This window comes from Chiroxiphia lanceolata, chromosome 3 (genome assembly GCF_009829145.1).
Source record: "Chiroxiphia lanceolata isolate bChiLan1 chromosome 3, bChiLan1.pri, whole genome shotgun sequence".
Taxonomy (NCBI): Eukaryota; Metazoa; Chordata; class Aves; order Passeriformes; family Pipridae; genus Chiroxiphia; species Chiroxiphia lanceolata.
Window position 1 is genome coordinate 27445536 of NC_045639.1, and position 23242 is coordinate 27468777.

The 23242-nt window shown below is 36.6% G+C and overlaps 1 protein-coding gene across 2 annotated transcripts in view; it reads left to right on the plus strand.

The window, feature by feature from the left end:
- PRKCE (protein kinase C epsilon) overlaps nt 1–23242 on the plus strand; it is a 283861-nt gene that overhangs the window by 163740 nt on the left and 96879 nt on the right. For both annotated transcript variants that reach the window (XM_032682640.1, XM_032682639.1), the window contains exons 3-10: nt 7722–7881; nt 9034–9068; nt 10470–10555; nt 13020–13152; nt 15931–16073; nt 17256–17352; nt 19365–19579; nt 20777–20950. In XM_032682640.1, the coding sequence (XP_032538531.1) occupies nt 7722–7881; nt 9034–9068; nt 10470–10555; nt 13020–13152; nt 15931–16073; nt 17256–17352; nt 19365–19579; nt 20777–20950 (1043 nt within the window). The remainder of the gene's footprint in view (nt 1–7721; nt 7882–9033; nt 9069–10469; nt 10556–13019; nt 13153–15930; nt 16074–17255; nt 17353–19364; nt 19580–20776; nt 20951–23242) is intronic.

Sequence of the window (23242 nt, forward strand, 5' to 3'; positions counted from 1 at the left end):
CTGCTCATTACTAACACTGTAACAACATAAACTAAGTATTATTGGCACAAACTAAATTAGTTTTCTGCCTTTAAGTTTATCAAGTCAAGTTATGGCACAAAAACTGCTCTACATTTTATAAATTATCACTTTACATTACTAGTTAGGACAAGAAGAGATCCATTATATTTTGTAGAGTAATCTTTTTCTCCTGAATAATAGCTTTAGTATTTACCATATGTAGAATGCATTTCCACTTCTCTAATTTCAGTTGCAGATTTATTGACATAAGGGCATTGTGTTTAGAGTGAGGCTGTTTGTTCCTCCTGAAAGATAACACTGAACACCACAATAAAGAAATTGAGAGGAAGTAGGTGGAATGTGTCTCTGATTTGCTTACTTTGTAGATCTGACAGCTGTTTAACTATAGGAATTGCTATATGCACCCTTCAAAATGAAGTCAGTACCTCTGGCATCTGTGTAAGATCCCAGGAGTCTAAAAAATGGCCCCTGTACTTATATCCATCCCCTACCAGTTGTACAGTTCCTATAAAACAGAATTCTGTTCACGAAGTACTAGATTTTTCTGTGGGCATTGTGGAGATTGAGAGTAGAAACTTGTGAAGGCTAATCTTGAAGCGTTTCTTAAGGAAAGTCACAAAGTCATTTAAAAGAAAATTTTGTCTGAGCGGGTATGAGAACTAATCCTGCCTCTCCACAGCCTCTGCTGTAGCCAAGTGGATGGGCGGCAGCTGGGGCAGCAGTGGTACTTCCCCTGGTTGCTTCAGGTACCAGGCTCTGTGCTCCTGGTTTTGAACACTTGGTCCAAATTATTGCCAGACAGCAAGGTTAGGACATTTCTGAAAAATAAATAGGACTTCTCGGTGTGCTGAAATTGCAATTGGACCTTCAATATCTCTGGGACACTTTAGTACTTCTGGACATTATATCCTCCTTTATTAAGTGTATTGAATGTGAAAGAGTTTCTGTTTGAAAAGATGTTAGGAGTTGCTATTATCCCTTTAGCCTAGAGGCAGATTATGAATGTGTTTGTGATAATAATTAAGCATATAGAGAAAGTGTGAGTCATATATTCATTTGATAGCATTATAGTGTTATTGGTGTTTTGGTTTGAGCTCTTTTTTAAGAAAAAGGAAAGTAAAAGAAGCCCTTCAAAAAAAATATGTGCCTGTCACAACCCAAATCTATTTTATCTATGTGCATGTGAAGGGAAATTTTTAAATATATATAGGCAGAATCTCTTTTTTAGAGAAGAATTAAAGCATTTCAAGATAAGCACGTGTTTGACAGCAAAAAATTTGAGCCTGAGCCCATACTACAAAGCCACCCACCATATTTGGTCTTGATATATTTTAAAATTTATTCTTCAATTCATTCAGTAAATAGCTCATGTTACAGACGTGTCTAGACACATATCTCTTCTAAAACTCACTCATTCCGTGAGCATTTTTTCATTTCTTTCATCGTCTTTGTTTTCTTCAACAATATAGTGTTATCTAAGGATCTGATTCTTCTCCTCTTAAACAAGAAATTTCCTGTCAGCTTTCCTAAAGAAAGCAGATTCAAGATATAATAAGCAAAATATGTATGTTTATTCCTTGTTTAAGAAGTAGTCTGGAAACGTAATACTTCCAGAAAAAGGCATAGAAAAATTGCATATTCTTTCTATGACTGTGGTAAACTATCCACTTGACTTCTGTGTTCATAAGTAACAGCTTTATGAAATTATATTGTTGCATTTACCTTACTATTTTTTCTCTCAAAGGTACAACAGTAGTTTGTTGCATATATTACTACTAAGCAAGGCTTTTTTAAAAGAAATGAGATAAAAGTGTAAATAGATGGGGATGTTTAGTGCTTTTTTTGCCTTTTTTTTTTTTTCCTTTAAAGTGGACTAAAGTCTTAAAGGCAAAATCCTGTAATGATTTCTACCTGGAGAAATCTTGAGGACAGAATATATGCTTCTACTAGCAGCCTAAAATAGAGGTTGAGAGTAATCCTTTGAAACGTAATTTTGGTGCATAATGATCTGGTTACACTCCATCCTGAATCCTGAGAAGTCCTGGGCATTGTTCCTGCCCCGTCTCACTTTCCAACATGTCTTTAGGCAAATTACCTCTTCTGCCTCAATCAATATCCTTCCTCCATTTAGAAATTATAGACTTCTAAAATAAAAGCTCTGTTTCAATACATACATACTGCTTAAAGTGATTAGGTTTAAGTATGATACAAGAGCTCGTCATTTTAATCTCCAGCAATAAAACATCACTCATTACAATCATTGTTCTGTTGCATTTCTTTTTCAGTAAGGCTGAGTTGTAATTATTAAGGATAGCTGGTTTTTCTAGATGCTGCTTCTAAGTTATGGAAGACAGCAATGTGAAGACACCTAAGAGATGCCCAGGCTGAAAAACCCCTTGTGCCAGAAGTGCCGTGGAGGCATCAGTGTCCTGTTGCATGGGGTTACCTGGCAGCTCCACCAATTGCTGCAAGTTTTACTGTCGTACATGGCCTATACTTCAGGTTTGATGGAGCACTAGCCATTTTACTAAAGCTTTTTTTTTTTCCTTCTCCAAACACCATGACAGTTTGATTCCAATCACCAGATTAAGGGAGGGGCTCAGCATGTTGCTTTTTGGAACTCAGCATCCTTGGCAATGAAAAATGTTTAAAACCCCTTCTATATCTGTAAGCTCTCTCACTCTTTTTCTGCTGTGTTTTTTTGCATTTTTTTGCTTGTCAGAATTCTGTAAGTACTCGCAACATAAAAGATCAGCCATGGAAATGGCTATAAACAAGATAATTCTGTCTGTTGCAGTTGGTGCTCCACACTGAGCCTTTCTCATCTGTGCAGAAACCATGTTAATATGAAACAAGACCTGACATGTTTGAGCCTTTGTTATTCGGTGTATAGGTCTTTTTCTTCCCATCTTGGCTCCTTTGAGGGTTGCTGAGCATTATGTGTCACTTTCCTATCTTTTAAGTTATAACTTCTAAGTTATGACTTATAATTTGTACTGAATGGATACTGCATGATGAACAACATTAAATGTAGTTCCAGATAGTTCATTTAAGGCTCCATTTTGCAAGTATTTATGAATTTTTCTGCAATTTTTCATGCCAGGTACTTCTGACTTTCATAACGCTTTCCTTAGAGCCTGGAGTTAAGCCTGCAAGTCTTTTGAGTCTTTGAAATTGTAGGCATTATGTTTGTATGTACATATGAATACATGAAAGCAATTATATACTACTGTTTTCCAAATAACTAAGAGTTACTCTTGGCTGCAATGAAAAGAAGTAGTGGCATTAATTTGTATGGTTTTGAGACAAAATTAGTTCTAAATTTTCCAGTTCTCAAGTACCATCATATAAAGTCTAAACTCAATGTATTGCATTGACAGCATTCTCCATGAACACTTGGAAATTATCATCATTTCTTACTCCATCTACTGAAAATTAAAATTAAAGAAATGCATTTAGCAAGGATAAACTGAATAATGTAGGGGACAGAAAGACTTAAAATCAAAACAGGGAACAGAATGTACATTACATAAAGAAACGGCCTTTACTGAGGAAACGATAACCCTCTGTGACTATTTAGTAAAAATACTGAGAAGAAATTGTTTGTATTGAAAGCCACTTATAGACTGACTATGACAAATCCACTTAATTTTAACTCCTCTGCTAAGAATAGAAATGCCATGCACAGTGTGCAGTATCCTAATGGTATTTTCTAGAATCTACTATATACCACTGTAAGGCTTTTTCTCTTTAAAATATATTTAAAAGGCCAGTTTTGTTTGGGATGCTAGTATTTTCTAAAGTATGTCTTCAAAACACTAGTTGATGGTATCACAGAGGTGTTGGGGATTTTCCCAAGTACTCCCTGCTTTCTGGTAACATTTACTAATCTTTGCTTTCCTGCTTGTAAACAATGAGAAAAGTTTGGGGAGAGCAGTGTAGCTCCCTTTCTAAGTAGATGTCTTCAGAAACTTAAATAAGCATGTCTGGTGTGGCTGTTCGGTATAGAATAAATGGATTTTAATTTAAATATAGACTATTGTTAGTTCTGCTAGAAATAAGCGGTTCAGAACCCTGGATATGAGCCAGCACAGATGTGATCATATGCTTCTGAGTCACCTGGGACAGTTACTGCCTGGTTTTATGCCCGTGGCCCACAACAGCCGTGTGAATCATAGACTTGTTAAGGTTGGAAAAGACCTTTGAGATCATCAAGTCCAACTGTTAACCCAGCACTGACATGTTCAGCACTAAACCATGTCCTTAAGTACCATATGCGCACGTTTTTTGAACATATTCAGGTGTGGTGACTCAACCACTTCCAGGGCAGCCTGTTCCAATGCCTAACCACCCTTTCAGTAAAGAATTTTTCCTAATATCCAGTCTAAAATTGTGCAAGACATGGCAGTGTTTTACTTGAGGACTCTGGAAAAGCATTGTTTATGTGTTTTTCTTGGGCAGCGGTGAACAAGCCTGCTGAACTTAGTGCTAACTGAATGTAAAACTCATGGTGAGTTAATTCCTCTTGTGACTTGCTCTGCTGTGATGAAAGGCTGATGTCCGTTTGTCCTATGATCAGTCATGCACGGTAATGTCAGATGCTTGTTTAGCCTGGTGAAAAGAAGCCTGAGAGGAGACCTTACTGCTCCCTACAACTACCTGGAAGGAGGTTGTAGTGGTATGGGGGTTGATCTCTTCTCCCGAGTAATAAGTGATAGAACAAGAGGAAATGACATCAAGTTGTGTCAGGGGAGGTTTAGGCTGGAAAAATTCCTTCACAAAAAAGGGTAGTCAAGCACTAGAATAGGCTGCTTAGGGAAGTGGTGGAGTCACCATCCCTAGAGATATTTAAAAGACATGTAGATATGGCACTCAGGGTCATGGTTTAGTGGTGGACTTGGCAGTGCTGGGTTAATGGCTGGTCTCAGTGATCTTTGAGGTCTTTTCCAATTGTAACAATTCCTTGATTCTATCATTCTGTACTACTCCAAGCCTTCTAAAGGAGTACTACTGCCACCTGATGAGGGGAATCTGCGCAGACTGTAGTGAGAGGTGAGGTGGAGGCAGAGTCACTGCTCTTGAGCATTAGTTCATCTGTGCTTTTTGACTCTAAGTCAGAACATGGTGCACAGGATTTGGCCAAGTGCTAGTCTTTAGTGATGAAAGGGCAATAGCAGGCTGACAGCCTGCTATTCCCATTGAGGGAACTGGATAATAGACCTCCAACATTATCCAAGACCAAGAAAACTACATTTCCCTGAGCTGTTAAAGCATCCTTCACATACACGAAGATACTTTTTGTATGGAAGTTATATTGATAATCAAGGCCTGCCATTTAATCTGATAATTTCAGATGTATTATTTATATCTGTTTTCAAGTCAGTGCATTTCTGAAAGTCACTTTTTTGTTGTTTTGTTTAAACTGTAAGTATTAGAAGTGCAAACGGAATGTCATTAAAGTATTAAATATAGAAGTGAAAGTAATGCAGTAAAATCAGTTTTAAGACTTTGTTGGTAGGAACAAAACAAAACAAACAAACAAAAAAACCCCAGTGTCATGATACTGTGTTTATATAGCCAAAACAAGATCAGGATTTTTCATACTCTGTGAGATTACAGGTGCTTTATCTGTGAAGAATTGCAATTAAGATGAAGAAAGGAGAAAAATGGTATTGTAGACTGATTATCATATCAAGAGTGAACTGTGCACTGTCAGAACATCTTGTTCATTTCATATAAGCAGATAACTTTTTGGGAACCCTTTCCACTAGAGTTGGATTTTAACTTTCTCACATCCTGACTGCACATACTTTAGCAAATTCTACAATCTGAATGATAACCAGAAGAACAGTTCTGTGTTAATATAGAATTATTTCCCATAATAATAGCTTTTAAAAGATTTCCAGCAGCTTTGTCATGTCAATAAATTGTTCATATATGAATCTTTGGTAGGATTTCCAGCTACTTATTGCATGTTCTTTGAGGAAGACAGTCTTTCTCTTGAGGAGCTGTGATATTTATTAAACATCAGAGTTTTGCTTAATATTTCAAAATAAACATAACTGACAACATAAAAATAAGTATCATTTGTAACTATTTGGTATTTCTTATCTCTTTATCTATGGGTGACCTAGAACCATTGCTTTTTGATTGTTCTTCAGCATAAATAAAAGGAGTAGCTTTGTGTATGAGTCAGTGTTTATTTACTGAGAGCTCACTTTAGATTAGAAAAGTAATGCCATTCTGGCCATCCCACAGATGGGATATCTTATGGTGAAAACCCACTCTGAGTGTGAAGTTTTTGTAAGACGTGTATGGAGCTTTGGCTCTTTAGTGTATAAATGAATTTGCTGATGTCATGGGGTTTAGCCCTTGCTCTGCAGTGAGAGACATTGATCTTGATTTGCTCATCTGTACTCTGTATTTTCCCAGGATATCCATCTTTAATTGGCTTAATTTAAGATCATTTTCTAGAAATTCCTAGATCAATGCGTTTTAATTTTACAAGCCTCAAAAATAGGATTTATTTCAATGTTTGTAAAAGAATTTGAAACCTTTATAGATTGAGTTGTTCTCTGACTTTGAATTTTCTATGGGCTATTACTAAGTACTATTCTGTTGCTTGGACAGCTCAGTCGTGCACAGAAAAGCTTGCAACAGACCAAAGTTGGTATTTTTAGGCCATTGTAGTGATTCACAGTAGCTGAAATTCAAAGAATGACAAGTGTTAACTACAGATCAAAGAGTTATATGCACCGAAGTATTGAGTGCATAGATTCAGTTGGCAACAGATGACTGAATGTGGTCCCCTCCAAATCTGATGTGCTAGTTTGCCAAGACATGAGTGTCTCAGGGAATGTTTGTAAAATCTGTCTTTCATTAACAACTGTGTAGTATTCTTCATTGCTATTCATCCTCAGCTTTTGCTTAATGCATACAGAATACTATGACGGGCTTAGTGATACTTTTCAGAATAAAACTTTAGCGAAAAAGACCCAATACACTCTGAAGAATTTTTTCCAAATGTTTTCATTTTGAGATATATCAACTTCATTTTGTACTTCCTCTGCTATTAGATCTCACGTACAATTAGAACAGGACTTGGTTGAGAGGAACGACTTCCTTCCCTGGAACATTTGATATGTATTAGTATCAAAGTGGATTATTAGAGCCTGAAGTTCAGATCTTAATCACGAATTCTACTAAATAGTCAGTTCTGGATGGAATTTTTTGTTCTGCTTGATAGTATGTATTTGTATTCAGCTTTCTTTCACTTGTGTCAGCACTTTCTGAGTGTACAGGGACCAGGGAATGTTGAGATCCTTTTTTTCCATGAAGATCAAATGAGATGGAAGTCTGAGCTGTTTGAAGAATCTAACTGTGTAATTACTGTTAAGAGGTTGTCAGTGGGCTCGATAGTGATAAAGTGTAGATTTACTCCCAGCTTACCGTGAATTTGCAGATAAAGGTTTAGAAGAAATAGAAGTCCACCTACTAAGCAATGGAAACCTTTGCCCTTTATTAATTGTTGCTAAAAATGAAAAAAAAAAATTACTGGCTACTTAACAAAGTTATCTTGCACTGATAGTTAGAGAGGATTATTTTTATTTTTGGAGAATATCTAATTATGCATTGCATTTGATCTTCCCCATACTTGTGTGTGACACAGCCGGCACTTATTGTTTTTTCCTCTGTTTCAGCACCCAAAGACAATGAAGAACGTGTGTTCCGGGAACGGATGCGCCCCAGAAAGCGCCAGGGTGCTGTGCGACGCAGAGTACATCAGGTTAATGGGCACAAGTTTATGGCCACCTATCTTAGACAACCAACATACTGTTCACACTGCAGAGATTTTATATGGTACGAAGCAACTTTGACTTTGCTTTCTTTGCAGCTTTGAATTGAGGAGTTAACATACCTTCATGTTTTGCTGAAGTGAAAATGGCAGAGGGTAGTAGTTCTTTTCCTCTTCGTTGTGACATTAAGCTGTCATCAGTTTTCCAGGTGATAAGGGAAGACTGTTAAACTTCCATCACATGGAATTAGAGTGTATTATATTTGTGTTCTTTCTCCTCTGAGCCACAAAGTTCCATATTTCCCTATCTAGTGCACACTAGAAATTCTGTGTAGACAGCCAGTCTTGTATTATGTCTGTGCCTAAGTGTAGATTTAGACCTAATATTAGATCTTTACATTTTGTCAAGATGACAGAATTCTTGATTAGATGCTTAAGTAACATCATCTTTCTCCTAGGAAATGCCAAGCTCCTGTACATCCTACTGAAGTTAATGGAATATAGGAATAATAAACTTCTAATGATCCAGGGATTTGGGTGCTCAGTGTACAGTGTCTTTATTATTACAATTTACATCAAGAATTCCCTTTTAGAAATTATTTACATTAGTTTTGAGCACATGCAATTTTCAGGTAGGGAAAAGTGGCGGAGGCCTTGTTTTCGGTTATTTTTCAGAAAATCTTGATGTTTTCCAAAGTGATCTAGAGATACAGATTTATACATAACGTCTTATGTGATCTATAACTAATATTTCTTAAAAATGGGTAATGAATCAGTCTTTCTTAATGTAAAACAATGTGAATTGTGCATGAACTCTACATTCCTCTAAAAAGTGTCTGGAGGTTAGGCTTTTTGATAGCTAAGGTGATTTCAAGCAATAATATTGACAAATGCAATTGTCTATCTATTTACAGACCTGCTTGATGATGATTTACCATTTTGTCCCCTTTCCATGTACCCTTGCCTTTGTCTGTTTCACTAAAGTAAATGTGTCTTTTGACTTCCTTCTCGGCCTGTCATCCTACCTGTTACCTCTTAGCAGCTGAAATGTCATTCCTACTTTGAAGTCATATCAGTCTAGGCATGCAGTTATCAGATGATTGGTTATGAGAAGCTATTCTTTAAACTTGTGCATTTACAGTGAAGAGAGGAAAAGGATGTATTCATTTTAAAAAATATTTCCTTTTCATTTTCTAAAGCACTGTTTTATCTTTCAGGGGGGTAATAGGAAAACAGGGATACCAATGTCAAGGTAAGAGAAAATCGACAGGGGGAGAGTTTAAATATATTTTTTATGTTATAATGTATAAGTACTAAGATATTTTTATCAGGCATCACATATTTACAATGCCAAGAATTTAACACAAGGTGATCAGAATAAGTTTGTCTCGACAAATACACAATGCTTACAGCAGGTCACAGTACAATTTTTCAAAACCATTGGTCTTGGGCATCATATAGGAAGTAGGGGCTCAGCTAAAAACCCTGAACATCAGATCCTAGATATCTCTTAATGTATATTCATCTAAGGGAACATATCTGCAGATGTTGGCTTCTTCATTTTTCAAGTCTTGTAGTTTAAAATGGTGAGTTCTTTATTCTGCTTAAGATTCTTTGTTTAAAAATTCCAGGTATTTTCAAAGACTGTAATTAAATAGATGAGATAATTATAGAGGTCATCATTAGAGAAGGTTATAGCAAAGCCTGCAGAAGTGCTTAATTTTCAACTCACATTTTTCAACTCAATTTCTTTACTCTTACTTTTTTATGCAATCACCTCTTGGGATGATATTTTACTATTCTTTCTCATCTAACGAGATGAGAAACAATCAAGTTAGTGATGATTTTTCAGTTACAAAAGGGTTGATGGAATCTCATTGTAACTAAATAAATGCAATTTTTTTTTTACTGTTTTACATGATAGAATAAGAATTACTGTATTAACACACAGTGGTGGTACCTTGACTTCTGATTTTTTTTTTCTTACAACAGTGACCAAAACTGGAGAAAGTGAAATACATTCCTTTACAATGAGGTCTTTTACTTTAGTTAATGACCTTGAATTCTACAGTATGATAGACCTTGTAATTGTTAATCTTATCTGTCAAATCTGCAAATGTTATTCATTGATTAAGTAATCAGATGTATATTGACAAAGCATTTTGCCTCCTGAAACCTTTTACTGTTATCAACTTATGATAATGTGTTACAGAAAGAATGTTTGACTTTTTTTCCTTTTCTTTTGACTTTTACAATGAGTTACCTTTATGTCTATTTTCCTCTGGAAGCTCCTTATACAGGAATTCTGCCATTGTGTCTCATATAATGTGGAGATAGTGGACTTTATCAGATAAATAAATAGCATATGTAGAAATTGAGAAAAATTGTGGATAATATTTCGGAAGGTAATTTATAGTTTTATAGAGTGAGATTTTGGCAGATATGCTTCAGTTGTCTTAGAATTGTTTGGTCTCTTGAAAGTCCATTATCTTCTGCCTTTGTAAACCAACTAATTTCATAGGACTCACCAAGTCACTGTCAGTCACTTGCACACTTTCAAGTCCCAGTGTTTCTAGTCTTCTGAGATCAGTCTTTTGCTTTCAAATTAATCTTCATGAAATTTCATTCTTTTATCTGTTTTTTTTTTTTCTAGTTTGCACTTGTGTAGTCCACAAGAGATGCCATGAACTTATAATAACAAAGTGTGCTGGCTTAAAAAAACAGGAAACTCACGATGAGGTAAATGTTTATAAAATAATTTTTCTAGATAAAACTCTATCTTTCGTCTCTTCAAAGTAGTGTCGTCTCCTCTGTTTAATCAATAAATGTTACAGTCTTTTCTGTGCTCGTCTGGTCATCTTGTGGTGTAGCATTTACTTTGGAATGCCAGATTGCTATCACAATTTCAGGTACGTGGGAATTATCATACAGCAATTTCTTTCTAATTAGTATATTTTCTATAACATCTGAATGCTTGAAGTCTCAGAGAGCTCTTTCCACTCCTTTTCATTTTTAACATTCTCCATTTCTGAGTTAATATAAATTTTCTTGTTTTAATTTAAAAGAAGCAAGCTGGGATCCTTTACTCTCTTAGCTGCATTTGGTGTGGCTGAGTCATTAACAGCTGATAGGACTATGGCACTATGGCACTGTGCTTGTGTATTTTGCATCAGTGTAAAAGACTGCTTAGAATTTGCTTGCAAAGGCTTACCTCAACAAAGGCAGCATCCAAGCTGTCAAAATGTAGAGCAAAAGCCATCCATGTATTGAAGAAGGCTTGTGGATGTTACATAAGACAGTAGTGATAACACAGGATACTGCGTAGCTGACAGGTTTTTCAGCATCATTACTTCCCATCTCAAGCAAGCTTTTTTTTATTAACAGAATTAACACAATATTTGCTTTATGTTATCATGCATTTAAATAAATGAAGACATCACCTGAAAATAAAATTAGTTGCCTTCAGAACTGTACTGTCAGGGAAGCTAATATATCTGCAACTACCTGAAAGGAGTGTCAGTCTCTTTTCCGAAGTAACAAATGACAGGACAAGAGGAAATACTCCCTCAAGTTGCATCAGGGAAGGTTTCGATTAGATAAATTAGATCAATTTCTTCATGGAAAGGATTGTGAAGCACTGGAACAGACTGCCCAGGGAAGTGGTGGAGTCACTATCCCTGGAAGCCTTCAGAAACCCTGTGGATATGGCATTGGAGGACGTGGTTTAATGGTAAACATAGTGATGGTACTGGGTTGACAGTTGGACTTGTTGATCCTAAAGGTCTTTTCCAACCTTAACGATTCAATGATTCCATAACCTACCAACAGCATGTTCAGCTTTGGATCAGAGGATAAAACAAAGGAATCCTTTCATTTGAGTTAGAGATCTCTCTCAGCTAAGATGGCCCTTTTAAGATAGGTTAGGAAATCAGTGTTAATTTCTGTGGACAGTGATAAACCAGACAGCAATGTGACTGCTGTAGTGTTCAGCTCCCTTAGACGACTCAGCTTTGAGGAGGCTGGATTGATAGGGGGCAGGTGGGGAAGTGTAGTTACAGTTTTTAGATAGTTTTAGCCCTCAACTGTAAACAGTGAATACTTTATTTTATACAGAAGTTTTTCATTTGTGTTTCAACAGAAAACCAAATGAATGCTCACTGTCCTGTTCCATTTTGTGCAATGTCAAGGGCCCGCTGTCTTTCACCATAGGATTAGGGGACGTAGTCCTTGGCCACACAAAAGAAATCCATTTCTTAATTTTGTTTATTAAAAACCTACATTCATATGAAATCAGAGTTGTATGCAGCAGAGCAGTTTTAATCCATTCTTTCGACTTTGATAGAAGTTTGAGTGAGGCACAAACCGATCTCATTCTCCCTGTGCAATTCACTGCCATTTTCCTTACTGGAAGCATTCTTTAATATCGGGTTCACAACCAGTATTTTACATCTGAAATGTGATCATGTGCATATGATTGTGATAAAGGACTGTGTTTGGCTAGTGCTGGTTTTGCGTAGTACTCATGGGAAGATAGAAAACACTGCTTAGGTTTATATTCCCAGGCTCCAGACTGGTGGAGACTTGCATACTTTGCTGATATAATGCTCTCATTGTTTAAAAGGGGTACTAGATCACTGGAGAAAAGCCAGCGGTAATAGGAAAGGGAAGGAAAAACATAAAAATAAATCTCCTGCTATGCAATGGCCACTAATAAAACTTATCAATGACATCCTTTAATTAGTAAGTAATCATACCTTGGAATCCCTGAACACAACAATCTGTCATTATCATTATCATTATCTGAAGGGTGTGATATGAAAAGGTAAAGGGTTTATGGTATATTTCTCTTTCTTAGTCCTGTAGTAGTTCAGCCTCCTGCTCCTAAAACAATTGGGAGTGACTTCCTTGCTTTCCACATTAAGAGATCTTTCCTGATAGCTGTGTATTTGTTGTTCCCAGAAGTACTAGGAAGTAGACTCTTTATCTCTTGGACAACAGCAGCCCTTCCCCCTCTTTTCCCCAAATAAAGTAGTGAGAACAGTTTTGGAGTTGAAGTATATTTCATGCAATGGTCATCATCTGAACGCAGACCTATTTAATCTTGTTTGAATTCTGTGTGGTTTCAAAACATAACATGGCCTTGGCATACAGTGTTTGCAAAGAAATTAATGAGAATTAAATATGCTGTGCTCTCCTTTTTCAGCAAGTGGGATCCCAGCGTTTCAGTGTCAACATGCCTCACAAGTTCAGCATTCACAATTACAAAGTACCCACCTTCTGTGACCACTGTGGTTCATTGCTCTGGGGTCTTTTGAGACAAGGTTTACAATGCAAAGGTAAGGCACCACTTCAGAGCTTTTCTTTTTGTTTGTGAGTGACTTGTAGACTTGGAAAGACTTCAAGTTATTCTGTCTTTGCTGAAATGTACAGAAATGAATAGAAAGTAAGTAGTGGACCAGTGTAAGGATTGCCATCATGGTTAGAAAATGGTCCTTTACCAACACCAGTCAGTGACAGATGCAGAGGACAGAGGTGAAGAAACACATTTTGCACTCACTACCGTAGGTTTATTGCCACATAGGATATTAGAAGTTGACAGAAAATAAGGAGCATGAGAATGTGCATCCCTACGGATTATGTGCCTTTTGTGTTTTCAGGTTGTTAAACTTTTTAAACATCATTATTCCAGCTACTATTCCCTTTAATATCAACTTCAAAAATTTCTATTATGTATTGGCTAGACTAGGTAGAACCAGTCCTGTGTGCCCATATCCAGATTATGAGGTATTCTTATCCAGCTAAATCATCCTTTGTGATGGTCTGCCTAGACCCTCTATTCCAGAAAATAAAGGATTCATTATGGTCTGCAGCTTAAGGACTATGTTCTCTGTACAGTAACTGTATGTGAAGTTACGGCTGGCAGGTGCATTCATGTCATTTTAGCTGTCAAAAATGTTTGGTTCTGTATCTGTTTGTTTAGAACTGATCCATATATTCCAAAGCAGGGAGAAAAAAGTACAAACAGTTCCAAAGGAAAGTAGTACTTTAGAAATAGTGAATAAAATACTTCAGTTACCGGGTTGAAGGGAGTAATGTCATGAAGATTGTCAGATTCTTAGAAAGTAGTGCCTAGTGGAATTATAAGCATTTTTGTTTTGATACACTGTACAAATTGATAGGTCCATCTTCATAAATACAAAAATCATGTTATGTACACTTCTCAGCAGCAGAAACATAGAGTCACATATATGTATAAACATGTTATCTATTAAATATATCCTTTGGATTTAAGATGAGGCATAACTACAGGTGAAGGTTAGACCTAATGTTTCATGTCACAAAATTGCTGAGCAGCAAGGGAAAGAAGAAATTTCTTCCATGGCAAAGTTATGTACAATGAGAGTGTTCTGAAGTTCAGACCTTCCCTTGTGATTCTATCTAGTGAGCAGTGATGAAATGTTAGGCTCTAAATACTATTGCTTTACTGCTATTGAAAATTTGCACAAATGCAAATTATCTTAATTATTGTGAAGATACGTTGAGTGAAGATTTTTCAGTTAAACCAGGGTTTTTTCTCTTTGTTTTTTTTTTAGCCAGAGCTATAGTATCTCTCCACCTAATCTGTGAATATATGAGTTCGCATTCATATTCTATCTCAAGTACCATAATGGTTCATTTGCTCCCAAGTGTAAAAAATAATGTTATTTCTCATATGTATGCATTTACTGTGTAGCAGATGCACAGAAAAAATAGTGCTATGTTGCTTTCTTCATGTTCATAAAATTATTGCTTATAAAAATGCAGTGTTGTCTGCATGAAATGTAGAACTCACCTGAGCTGAAAATGCCATTTTCTCTGTGCTTGGTTTTTTCTCTTTAACAAGTACTGAGTGACTCCTTTCTTCAGAGATGTACTTGCTTGCCCAGTGTGGTTATTAACATCATAAGAAGTGTATAACACAGGTTTACTCTTCTTCTGTCTGTTTTTTTTTTTTTTTCACTAGTCACTCTTCTGCATCTTATTACAAAATATGTTCATAAAGTTGGACTGTACAAAATTTTCCTCCTTGCTTTATTTCAAGCAGTTCAGTTCCTCAATGTCCACTGTTCTGGATCCTAGGTCAGATGTTTTACATGCCACTGAGTTTTCTCACTGCATATGCATTCACTGAAAAAACCATGTTTAGCAATTTCTTTTTGCTTTTCTTGTGAGCTGATACATATTTAAAGAGGAAAGGCAGTGGCTTTCTGAAGCCCATGGTTACTGCCAGATACAGTGCCTGGATGTAATCCCGGAGGCAAATGTGTTTCTTTCTTTAGGGCTTGTACAGTGAAAGCATCATTGGTGAAAAATAGTGAAATGCAACTTCATAAATACATACTCTTTATTTTCTTTTCTCTGAAAAGTAATGAAGTGAGTAATTTGAGCAATTGAATGTTAATCTAGCATTTAATTACATTTGAAGTTTTACCACAAGAGGGCACTGAAGTCTCAGATAAAATATGTCACCTGCTCCTAAGAAAACCCTGCTCCACGAGTTTCAGTGGAACTGTGTTCTTGCCCCTGCCCCATAATCTGGAAGCAATGTAACTTTTTTCACCTCTTACTGGTATGCTCGTCTCGGGAGATTTAAGAGAAAGAGCTTAGTAACTGGATTGCCATCTAAAGAAAGTGTGTGTCTAACACACATTAAAACTTAAAGCACTGTTGGTTTTAGGATTACCTGCATTAGAAGTTAATCTAATTCTGTAGAGTAGAGTAAGAAGGAATAAAACATATGGATCTAATGTTGGTAGAGGGCTGTTAAAATCCAAACTCTGAAGGACTTTTCTTCAAATTCTATTTAAGAATACATGATCATTAGATATTTTCGTTTGTTCCCGTGTCTGTTGTGGGTACTGAGTGAAAACACTATTCTGCATTATCATACCAGAATGATAACCAGGTTAGTAACTTTATATTAGCTTTGAAGTGTACCTTCAAATCCAGCTAAGCATTTTCCTACCGAGATCATATTCATTTGAAAAAGTTCTTGGTAGGTCCAGTAAGGTCTGATTTAGGTAACACCAATGCATGCCAAGGTAGTATTTAGTTTACTTTACATCTCATTACAGTTTGCAAGATGAATGTACATCGACGCTGTGAAACAAATGTGGCACCAAACTGTGGAGTGGATGCTAGAGGCATAGCTAAAGTTCTTGCAGATCTTGGAGTCACTCCAGATAAGATCACTAATAGCGGGCAGAGGAGGAAAAAGGTAATTTTACTATGAATTATCACAGAAAAAAGAGATAAGTATGACTGTATTGTAACTTTATTAGTTGGTATTCAATCCCACTGAACTGACTTGCACGATATTTTTTTTTAAGTCAGTACAGATCTAAGACTTTGGCTTTTGTTTTATAAGTGCAAATCATCTATTCTGAATTTTGGGTTGAAAATTATTTTGACCTGCTACAATGCTGCAAACCTGGAGTCTGTAAAACGCGTGGAAGAATTTTCCCTTTCTAATTTTGGGGAAGGAGATTTGACAGAGAAAGAGTGTATGACACAACATTTCATAAAAACATAGATGCCTGTTTGGCTCAGAATTGGCACTGGATAATTGATTGACTGGGAGACAGATCTACTCCACAGTATTGTAAATGCTGATAAATGAGCAATGTGCTGATTCTCATGAAGAGGAGCTGTTTGCCAGAGACAGTTCCACAGTTATCATCACTATTATAGGAAGAACCAGGCTGCTTTAGAAATAAAAAGCATAGGTCACCCAAGTACATCCAAAGCCAGTTGAGTTATACTGGATTGATGATATGTATCCTGGATCAGAATGAGCCCACACTTTATATCTGTGTATGATTGTGATAACAGACACATTGCTCTCTCTTACAGAAATAGGCAATTTTTACCGTAATTTCTTTAAACACTGACATTTGCTTCTTTTCATTTTCCTACCTATTGCACACTGGGATCCCATGTGCACTGTTTAAAATATTACAGAAACATAGGAAACTCAAGAATAAATCAATTGATCTGACTCTCCTGGGCGAAGTTGTTGTCATGTTGTTACTTCATGAGTTAGTTTACAGTGCTTGCTGATACTTGTTATAGTTAAACATATTTATGGGATAGACTTGAATACAGACTCATGGTGGCTATTCAAAACTTTCCCACTCACTGGGTATGTTTGCTGCGTTTATTTCATCTTAAGAACCTGTTCTTCTTTCAATTGCCTGTTCTTTCAGTGTTTATATTATGGTCTCCATTTGATGTGATGCCATCTACAGTATGGTTGAGGTTCTACTAGTAAGAATCCATAGGGCTAGAACACTTTCACATTGCTTGATACTTCCACTTATGAATTAAAGTTGTTGAATTAAATTTCCTCATGGCATGGGAAGATCTCACAGCTGAGTACCCCTTTTGGAATTGTTCTTAGCTAATTGCAGGTGCAGAGACTCAACCACCAGTTCCAGGAAGTGCATCATCAGAAGAAGATAGGTCAAAGTCAGCACCAACATCTCCATGTGATCAAGGTCAAACATATCTTTTTATTTCCTAACTGACATATTTTGTCACACATTTTCCTTCTTTATGAGGGTTTAAAACTATGAACCCCAGCCTCTGTAGAACCAAATCAGTGAAGTAGTTACCACCAGAAATTGAAGCACTTAGAGTTATGAACTGCAAATCTTTTTTAAAAGGCCTGCTTCTCATTTCATTTAAATCTGTGAAATAAAGTAGCTTTCAAAGGGTAAATTATAAAACAGTCATCTTAAAATATTAAGTTTGTTAGATGGATCCTTGTCAACAAAATACATTTATGGAAGGAGTTTATACATTCTATTGTAAGAGTGAGAACATTTTAAATAGTAACACAGAACTTGAGAGAACCTTTATTTATCTGAAAATCCTGTTAATAACTTTTTGAGATAAAATTGACTCCTTGTAATTCCATGTTGAACATTCGTGACAATAAAAGCTTCCACCCAGATAGGTTATGCTGCCATGTCTGGTCTCTAGAGGCTTCGTAAAGCTGTGTTTCTTTTCAGCGATTTTTTTTTTAATGCATAGATTTGGACAAAAATATTTTAATCTTCACTGATACCACCTGACTTCATTGAGCTGAACAACCAATTGTGTATGTATGAACAGCCTGAGTGTGTATGTCAGGAGCACTTTTTGAGTCTGATTTATTTGTTGTTTTTAAAAATCAGAAGTCTGTGAGGTATTTTATGTACCATCACATGTGTAATCGGGGGCCCTCTGGTGGTCTAGTGGTTAGGATGCGGCGCTTTCACCGCCGGGGCCCGGGTTCGGGTCCCGGTCAGAGGAGTCCCCCGGGCAGATGGAGCTCGTCAGCCCTGTAAGGCCATCCATCTAAGAGAAGGTCACTCTAAACAAACCTACGTCCTGAGGACCTCACTGCCACCGTCCAAGCTTGCTCGGCCCCGGCAGATGAACCTTAGGATTAAAGGGTGGGCTCAGCTCAGCGCACGCTGTGTCTCACCTAAAAAAATCCACTGCGCAGGCTCGAAGGGCAAAGACCCTTCCCAAATCTTCGTTCGCGAAGACTGGCCATACATACATGTGTAATCTGACAAATGAAAAATCTTTGCAGCAAGACATAGGAAGACAGAAATTTTTGTGTCAAATTCTTTGAAAGTTTTTTACAGTTGAGACATTTCTCAACCTTATTTTAAGGAAGTCACTTCCAAAGCTCCATTGTAATCAAGTACTGTAAACCTCTGCATCCAGAACTGATTTAAACTTGCCAACCTTTTGGTTTTGCAGAAATTGTTCTGATTGAATAACAATTTTTTAAATATTTGATGTTTTGCTGTCAGAATCCGTCTAAGTTCTCTCTTAAATTTCACTTTTTTAGCTGTCCAGTAAAGTTGCTTCCAAGGCCATCAGGCAGAAGTAACATGCAAAGCTTGGGACAGACCCCAAGGTCCGTTAGTCACCAAGACTCACTATATTTAACACTGAGAAACCTTCAGAACTGTTTAGCAGATCTACACAATTGCTGCTTGAAGCAGCACTAGGAATGGTCAAAGACTTTATTGGCAGGCGTCTGCTAACAGCTGGAGCTGAATAAGATGCTCCATTCATGTTGACTTCAAGGACTGGGACGCCCAACTATCCTTTGAACTTTTGAAGACACAGCTCTAAAATACTTAAGCAGGAAGATGAGTAAGTGCTGCAGGAAGATAGAGATATTCAAAACAAAGTACTTCTCTGTGGTACAGGAACACCCAAAGTCACTAAAACAACTATTTGGCTACTATTCTGACTTATCTTTCAAGTTTTGGATATGTCTTTCTCTTAGGTTCATTTTAAAAGGCCACCCTTCCTGTTAGAGCAGGGTTTTGGCTGATTACTGTAAGGTGGAGAAGCAGTTTGCTAAATATGTATTCTTAACCACAGAATGCTCTTAAACACAGCAGTCAGAGATGATGAATGTCCCTTCCCACACTGATACAGACTAACACAGGCTGTTTTTCTGACGGTTAGTTAAAACTAACTTCTCCTCACCTTTCGACAGAAATCAAGGAGCTGGAAAACAACATTAGGAAAGCGTTATCGTTTGACAATCGGGGAGAGGAACACAGAGCGACAGCTACGACATCAACAGACAACCAGCTTAACAAACCTGGGGAGAATGGTGAAAATGGGGAGGTCAAACAGGCTCAGGGCAAGCGAATAGGCCTTGAAGAGTTCAACTTCATCAAAGTATTAGGGAAAGGCAGCTTTGGCAAGGTGGGTAGCTTTTTTTTTCTTTTCTTTTCTTTTTTTTTTTTAAATTGGTGTGCAGGGGGCTTTTGACTGTGTTGCTTTGGAAATGTTCATAGGGACATTCAGAAAGTGCTTTACCCAACAAATCAGAAATACCAGCCACCTAATGAGCTGGCATTTTCTGTGCTTTAGCTCACTTTGTTAACTAGGGTCAAGCCTTTTGAAACAAAGCGTCAATGTTCCGTTGTATCAGGATATTGGTAATTAAGACATACATACAGTTACATACACACTGTTCAACTAAATTTCTTTTGGTCAAGGAGGAAAAATCAGCTCAGTAATAATGCCGTGGAGTTACTTCACTTTCTAGATAATACCCAGTTCAAGTTTACTTATTTCACAGAACAGTCTCTGTGCTTGTTTTTCCTCAGTGGGTGTGTTCAGTGCTGGAGGAAGCAGAACTGAAGCATTTCCACTCAGATACGACAAGGGCTTAGGCGGCTGACCAAAATACCACATAAGCAGCAAAGATGCAACTCTCCAGATACCTTCCCACAGTAGGGAATTGATGAGGGGTGGAATTGCTTTATTTACAGGGCTTATAGATTTTCTTTTCACACTTCTGTGTACTGTGGAATCAAAGAGGAGGACTGAAATGTGAATCTGTTTCAGAAGTACACTCTTCCTTCCTTGATATACAGGAACTGCAGATGGAAGGGAACAAGGCTGAAGCAGTTCTTTTGTCTCCCTGTTTTCTAATCCTTTCTCTGAAGATTACCCTGGCTCCAAGCCAGAACTGACCTTAAAGAGAATATAGGGCCCAAACTTTAGACAATAGTAGTAGTTAAAAATCAACAACTTGAAAGCAGCTGGAATGGTAACTTTGGATTGTATACTAAGTTCATCAGACTCAAATCTCACTAACAAAAGTGGGAGATAAAAGTGGGAAATAAATTTCTGTTCTATATCAACTTCCTTGTTTACTTTTTGAGACTTCACTAAGATAATTAACAAAATAGATACCTTCTCTTTCAAATTGAAAGAATACCAGAAGTATATTTTTCTAAAATCACAGTACTTTAGTTTTTATTTTATAAACTGCAGCTTCATTCAGGAAAGCATGTAACTGTTTTTGAATTTCCAGTGCAGTCAAACTCATATGCAACCCTGCGTTTATGGCATCTGTTGTTCCTATGTAAACAGAATTTCTCTTTCTTTTAGGTCATGTTAGCTGAGCTAAAAGGTAAAGATGAAGTATACGCAGTGAAAGTCTTGAAGAAAGATGTCATACTTCAAGATGATGACGTAGACTGTACAATGACAGAAAAGAGAATTCTTGCATTAGCACGGAAACATCCGTATTTAACACAACTTTACTGCTGCTTCCAGACAAAGGTAAGCTACGTGAGCCTTTTACCAGTTTGTGCCCAAGGAACAATATTCACTATTTCCAGACTGAAAGACAACAACATGAAAAGTACAACAATATTTTGAAAATATTTCTGTAAGTTTTTGGCATTTCAGTAGTATTGTACTGGAGTACTGGCTGCTGTTAAATAGCATAAATACTATTACCGCATAAGTACCAGGAGATGGCAGTAAATGAGTTAAAAAATAAGAAAGCCACATGCAAAAAATACACAAAAACTACTGAAGTGCTGTTTTCTGTGTTTCTTTGGTACATTAATAGGGTGCATCATTTATTGAATTAAGTACAAATGTCTTTAACAGCCAGTATTCAGAGTAAAAATTGTAAAACAATCTTGTTAGAAATGGGGTTATAGCAGAATTCATCTTTGCAGTTTTCTTGTGCTGTGTAGTATACAAAAATGTTCAAAAAAGAAAGGAAATGGGTATAATGCTTATTAAGTTCCTATAATGTTAATGATACCCATGTGCTTAAGGAGCAAGGAGAAGGAAGGCAGAGAGAGCTAATAATGAGAGTCTGTTACCATGGTGTGTTCCTTGCTAGTAATTTTTCATACAGAATTCCTCTTCATAGCATGTTTTGGATTTGCTGCTTATATAAAAGTGAATGTTTGGATGGTGTAGCTCAGTCAGTATCCAGTCAGTGTAAGTGTTTGAAACCAGTTGTGTTTGCAGAATATTTCTGGTTTCCTTTTGTAGTTTCTTACTTCTCTCTTGTCATTCAGCTGAGCTGAATTTGAAACTAAATGATCTTTAAGGTCTCTTCCAACCAAAAGCATTCTGTGATTTTATGAGGTAAAAATGCCATTCATTTCCGTGCGATAAATTTTTGACCTATGAGGAATAGGTTTAGATATTTGTGTGTTTTAAATGAAACACTTGAAAACAATCAACTTCCTTGAAACTTGTGGGGTTGGTGTTTTATTTTTTTTCAGTAAGACACTACATTTGGGTATTTGAGTCAATTTAATGGAAATATTAAATGAATAATTAAATTACCATATTGAACAAAATTAAGAGTTGCTAATGGTATGTATGAGTGTATGTGTGTGCACATGGAAATACCTGTATATTCACATACTGTAACCAAAACTATGTATGTCACAAGTAAGCAATTGCAATACTTATGTGCATAGAATTACAGAAAAGCTGTGACTAAAAGATCTTCTAGCAAAATTGTCAGGAAAGATAAATAAGGCAGTGGAAAGGCCATTGAAAAACAACTAGTAGGATCAAGATTATAATGGTTCAAATACAGAAATAGCAAACATTTAATATGTTTATACAGTTCTTAAAATAGTGAAAATGCATTAGCATTTTATATGCTTCGAAGTTGTCACAAAACAGGGGCCCAGGAAGGTGTGTATACAATTTATGTCTGTGGAGAATGTTTCATGCATTCAGTCTTTTCTTTTAAGTGTGAACATACTCTTAAATTGTTTTAGTGTATTATTTTTAAGTTTGTAACTAGAACTAAGCATATTATTTCAGATGAAGGAAGCGGTAAAAAGATTGTACTGGGGTGATGTGAACAGAGAGGGACCTTTTTGACTAAGTGCACTCCCTGAAGTGTAAATAAATGCATCAGCAGCCTGATGGGAATCATGTGGCAGAACATTGGTAAAGATCAGTTTTACATGACATGAATTATGACTGAAAATTCTCCTGCTACTCCACTGATTTCCTGGACATTCCTTTCCTTTTGTACTTTTTATCTGTTCTCCCCTCTTTTGTATCATGCTTTCTGCTTTCCTCCCTGCTCTCCAAAGCCATTCATCAAAGATGTTCAGAAATTCTTCTCACCATCTTCTTTCTTCCCAGTTCTCTTAACAGAGAGAAACTGTAGTTTGTGGCTTTTCTTGAACTCAGAGGAACTGATACTTAAGTGGTTTATAGTTTACAAGTCATAGGCTAGTGTCTCTTATCAAATAACCAAAACTACACCTGGTGATACCCAATCACATTAAAAGCCCACAGTTGAAAAATTGAAGGATTTTTTTAAGCATGGCCTATGAACAGTTTACAAAGAACTCTTTATAAAGAAACGAAACAACCAAACACCAAAAAAATATGTAAAAGCAAAAGTAGTACATCTGCTAAAACTTTAAATTATATATGAATGACAACAAATGAAAATGTACCAAGTAAATTAGTCACTGAATGATTTGCTCCGGTTCAGTGGAAAAACAGGTAGAAAAACTTGCTTGAACAAACATAGTTTGTGGTTAAAATAGCTTTTCCAAGACAAAGGCTGTTGTA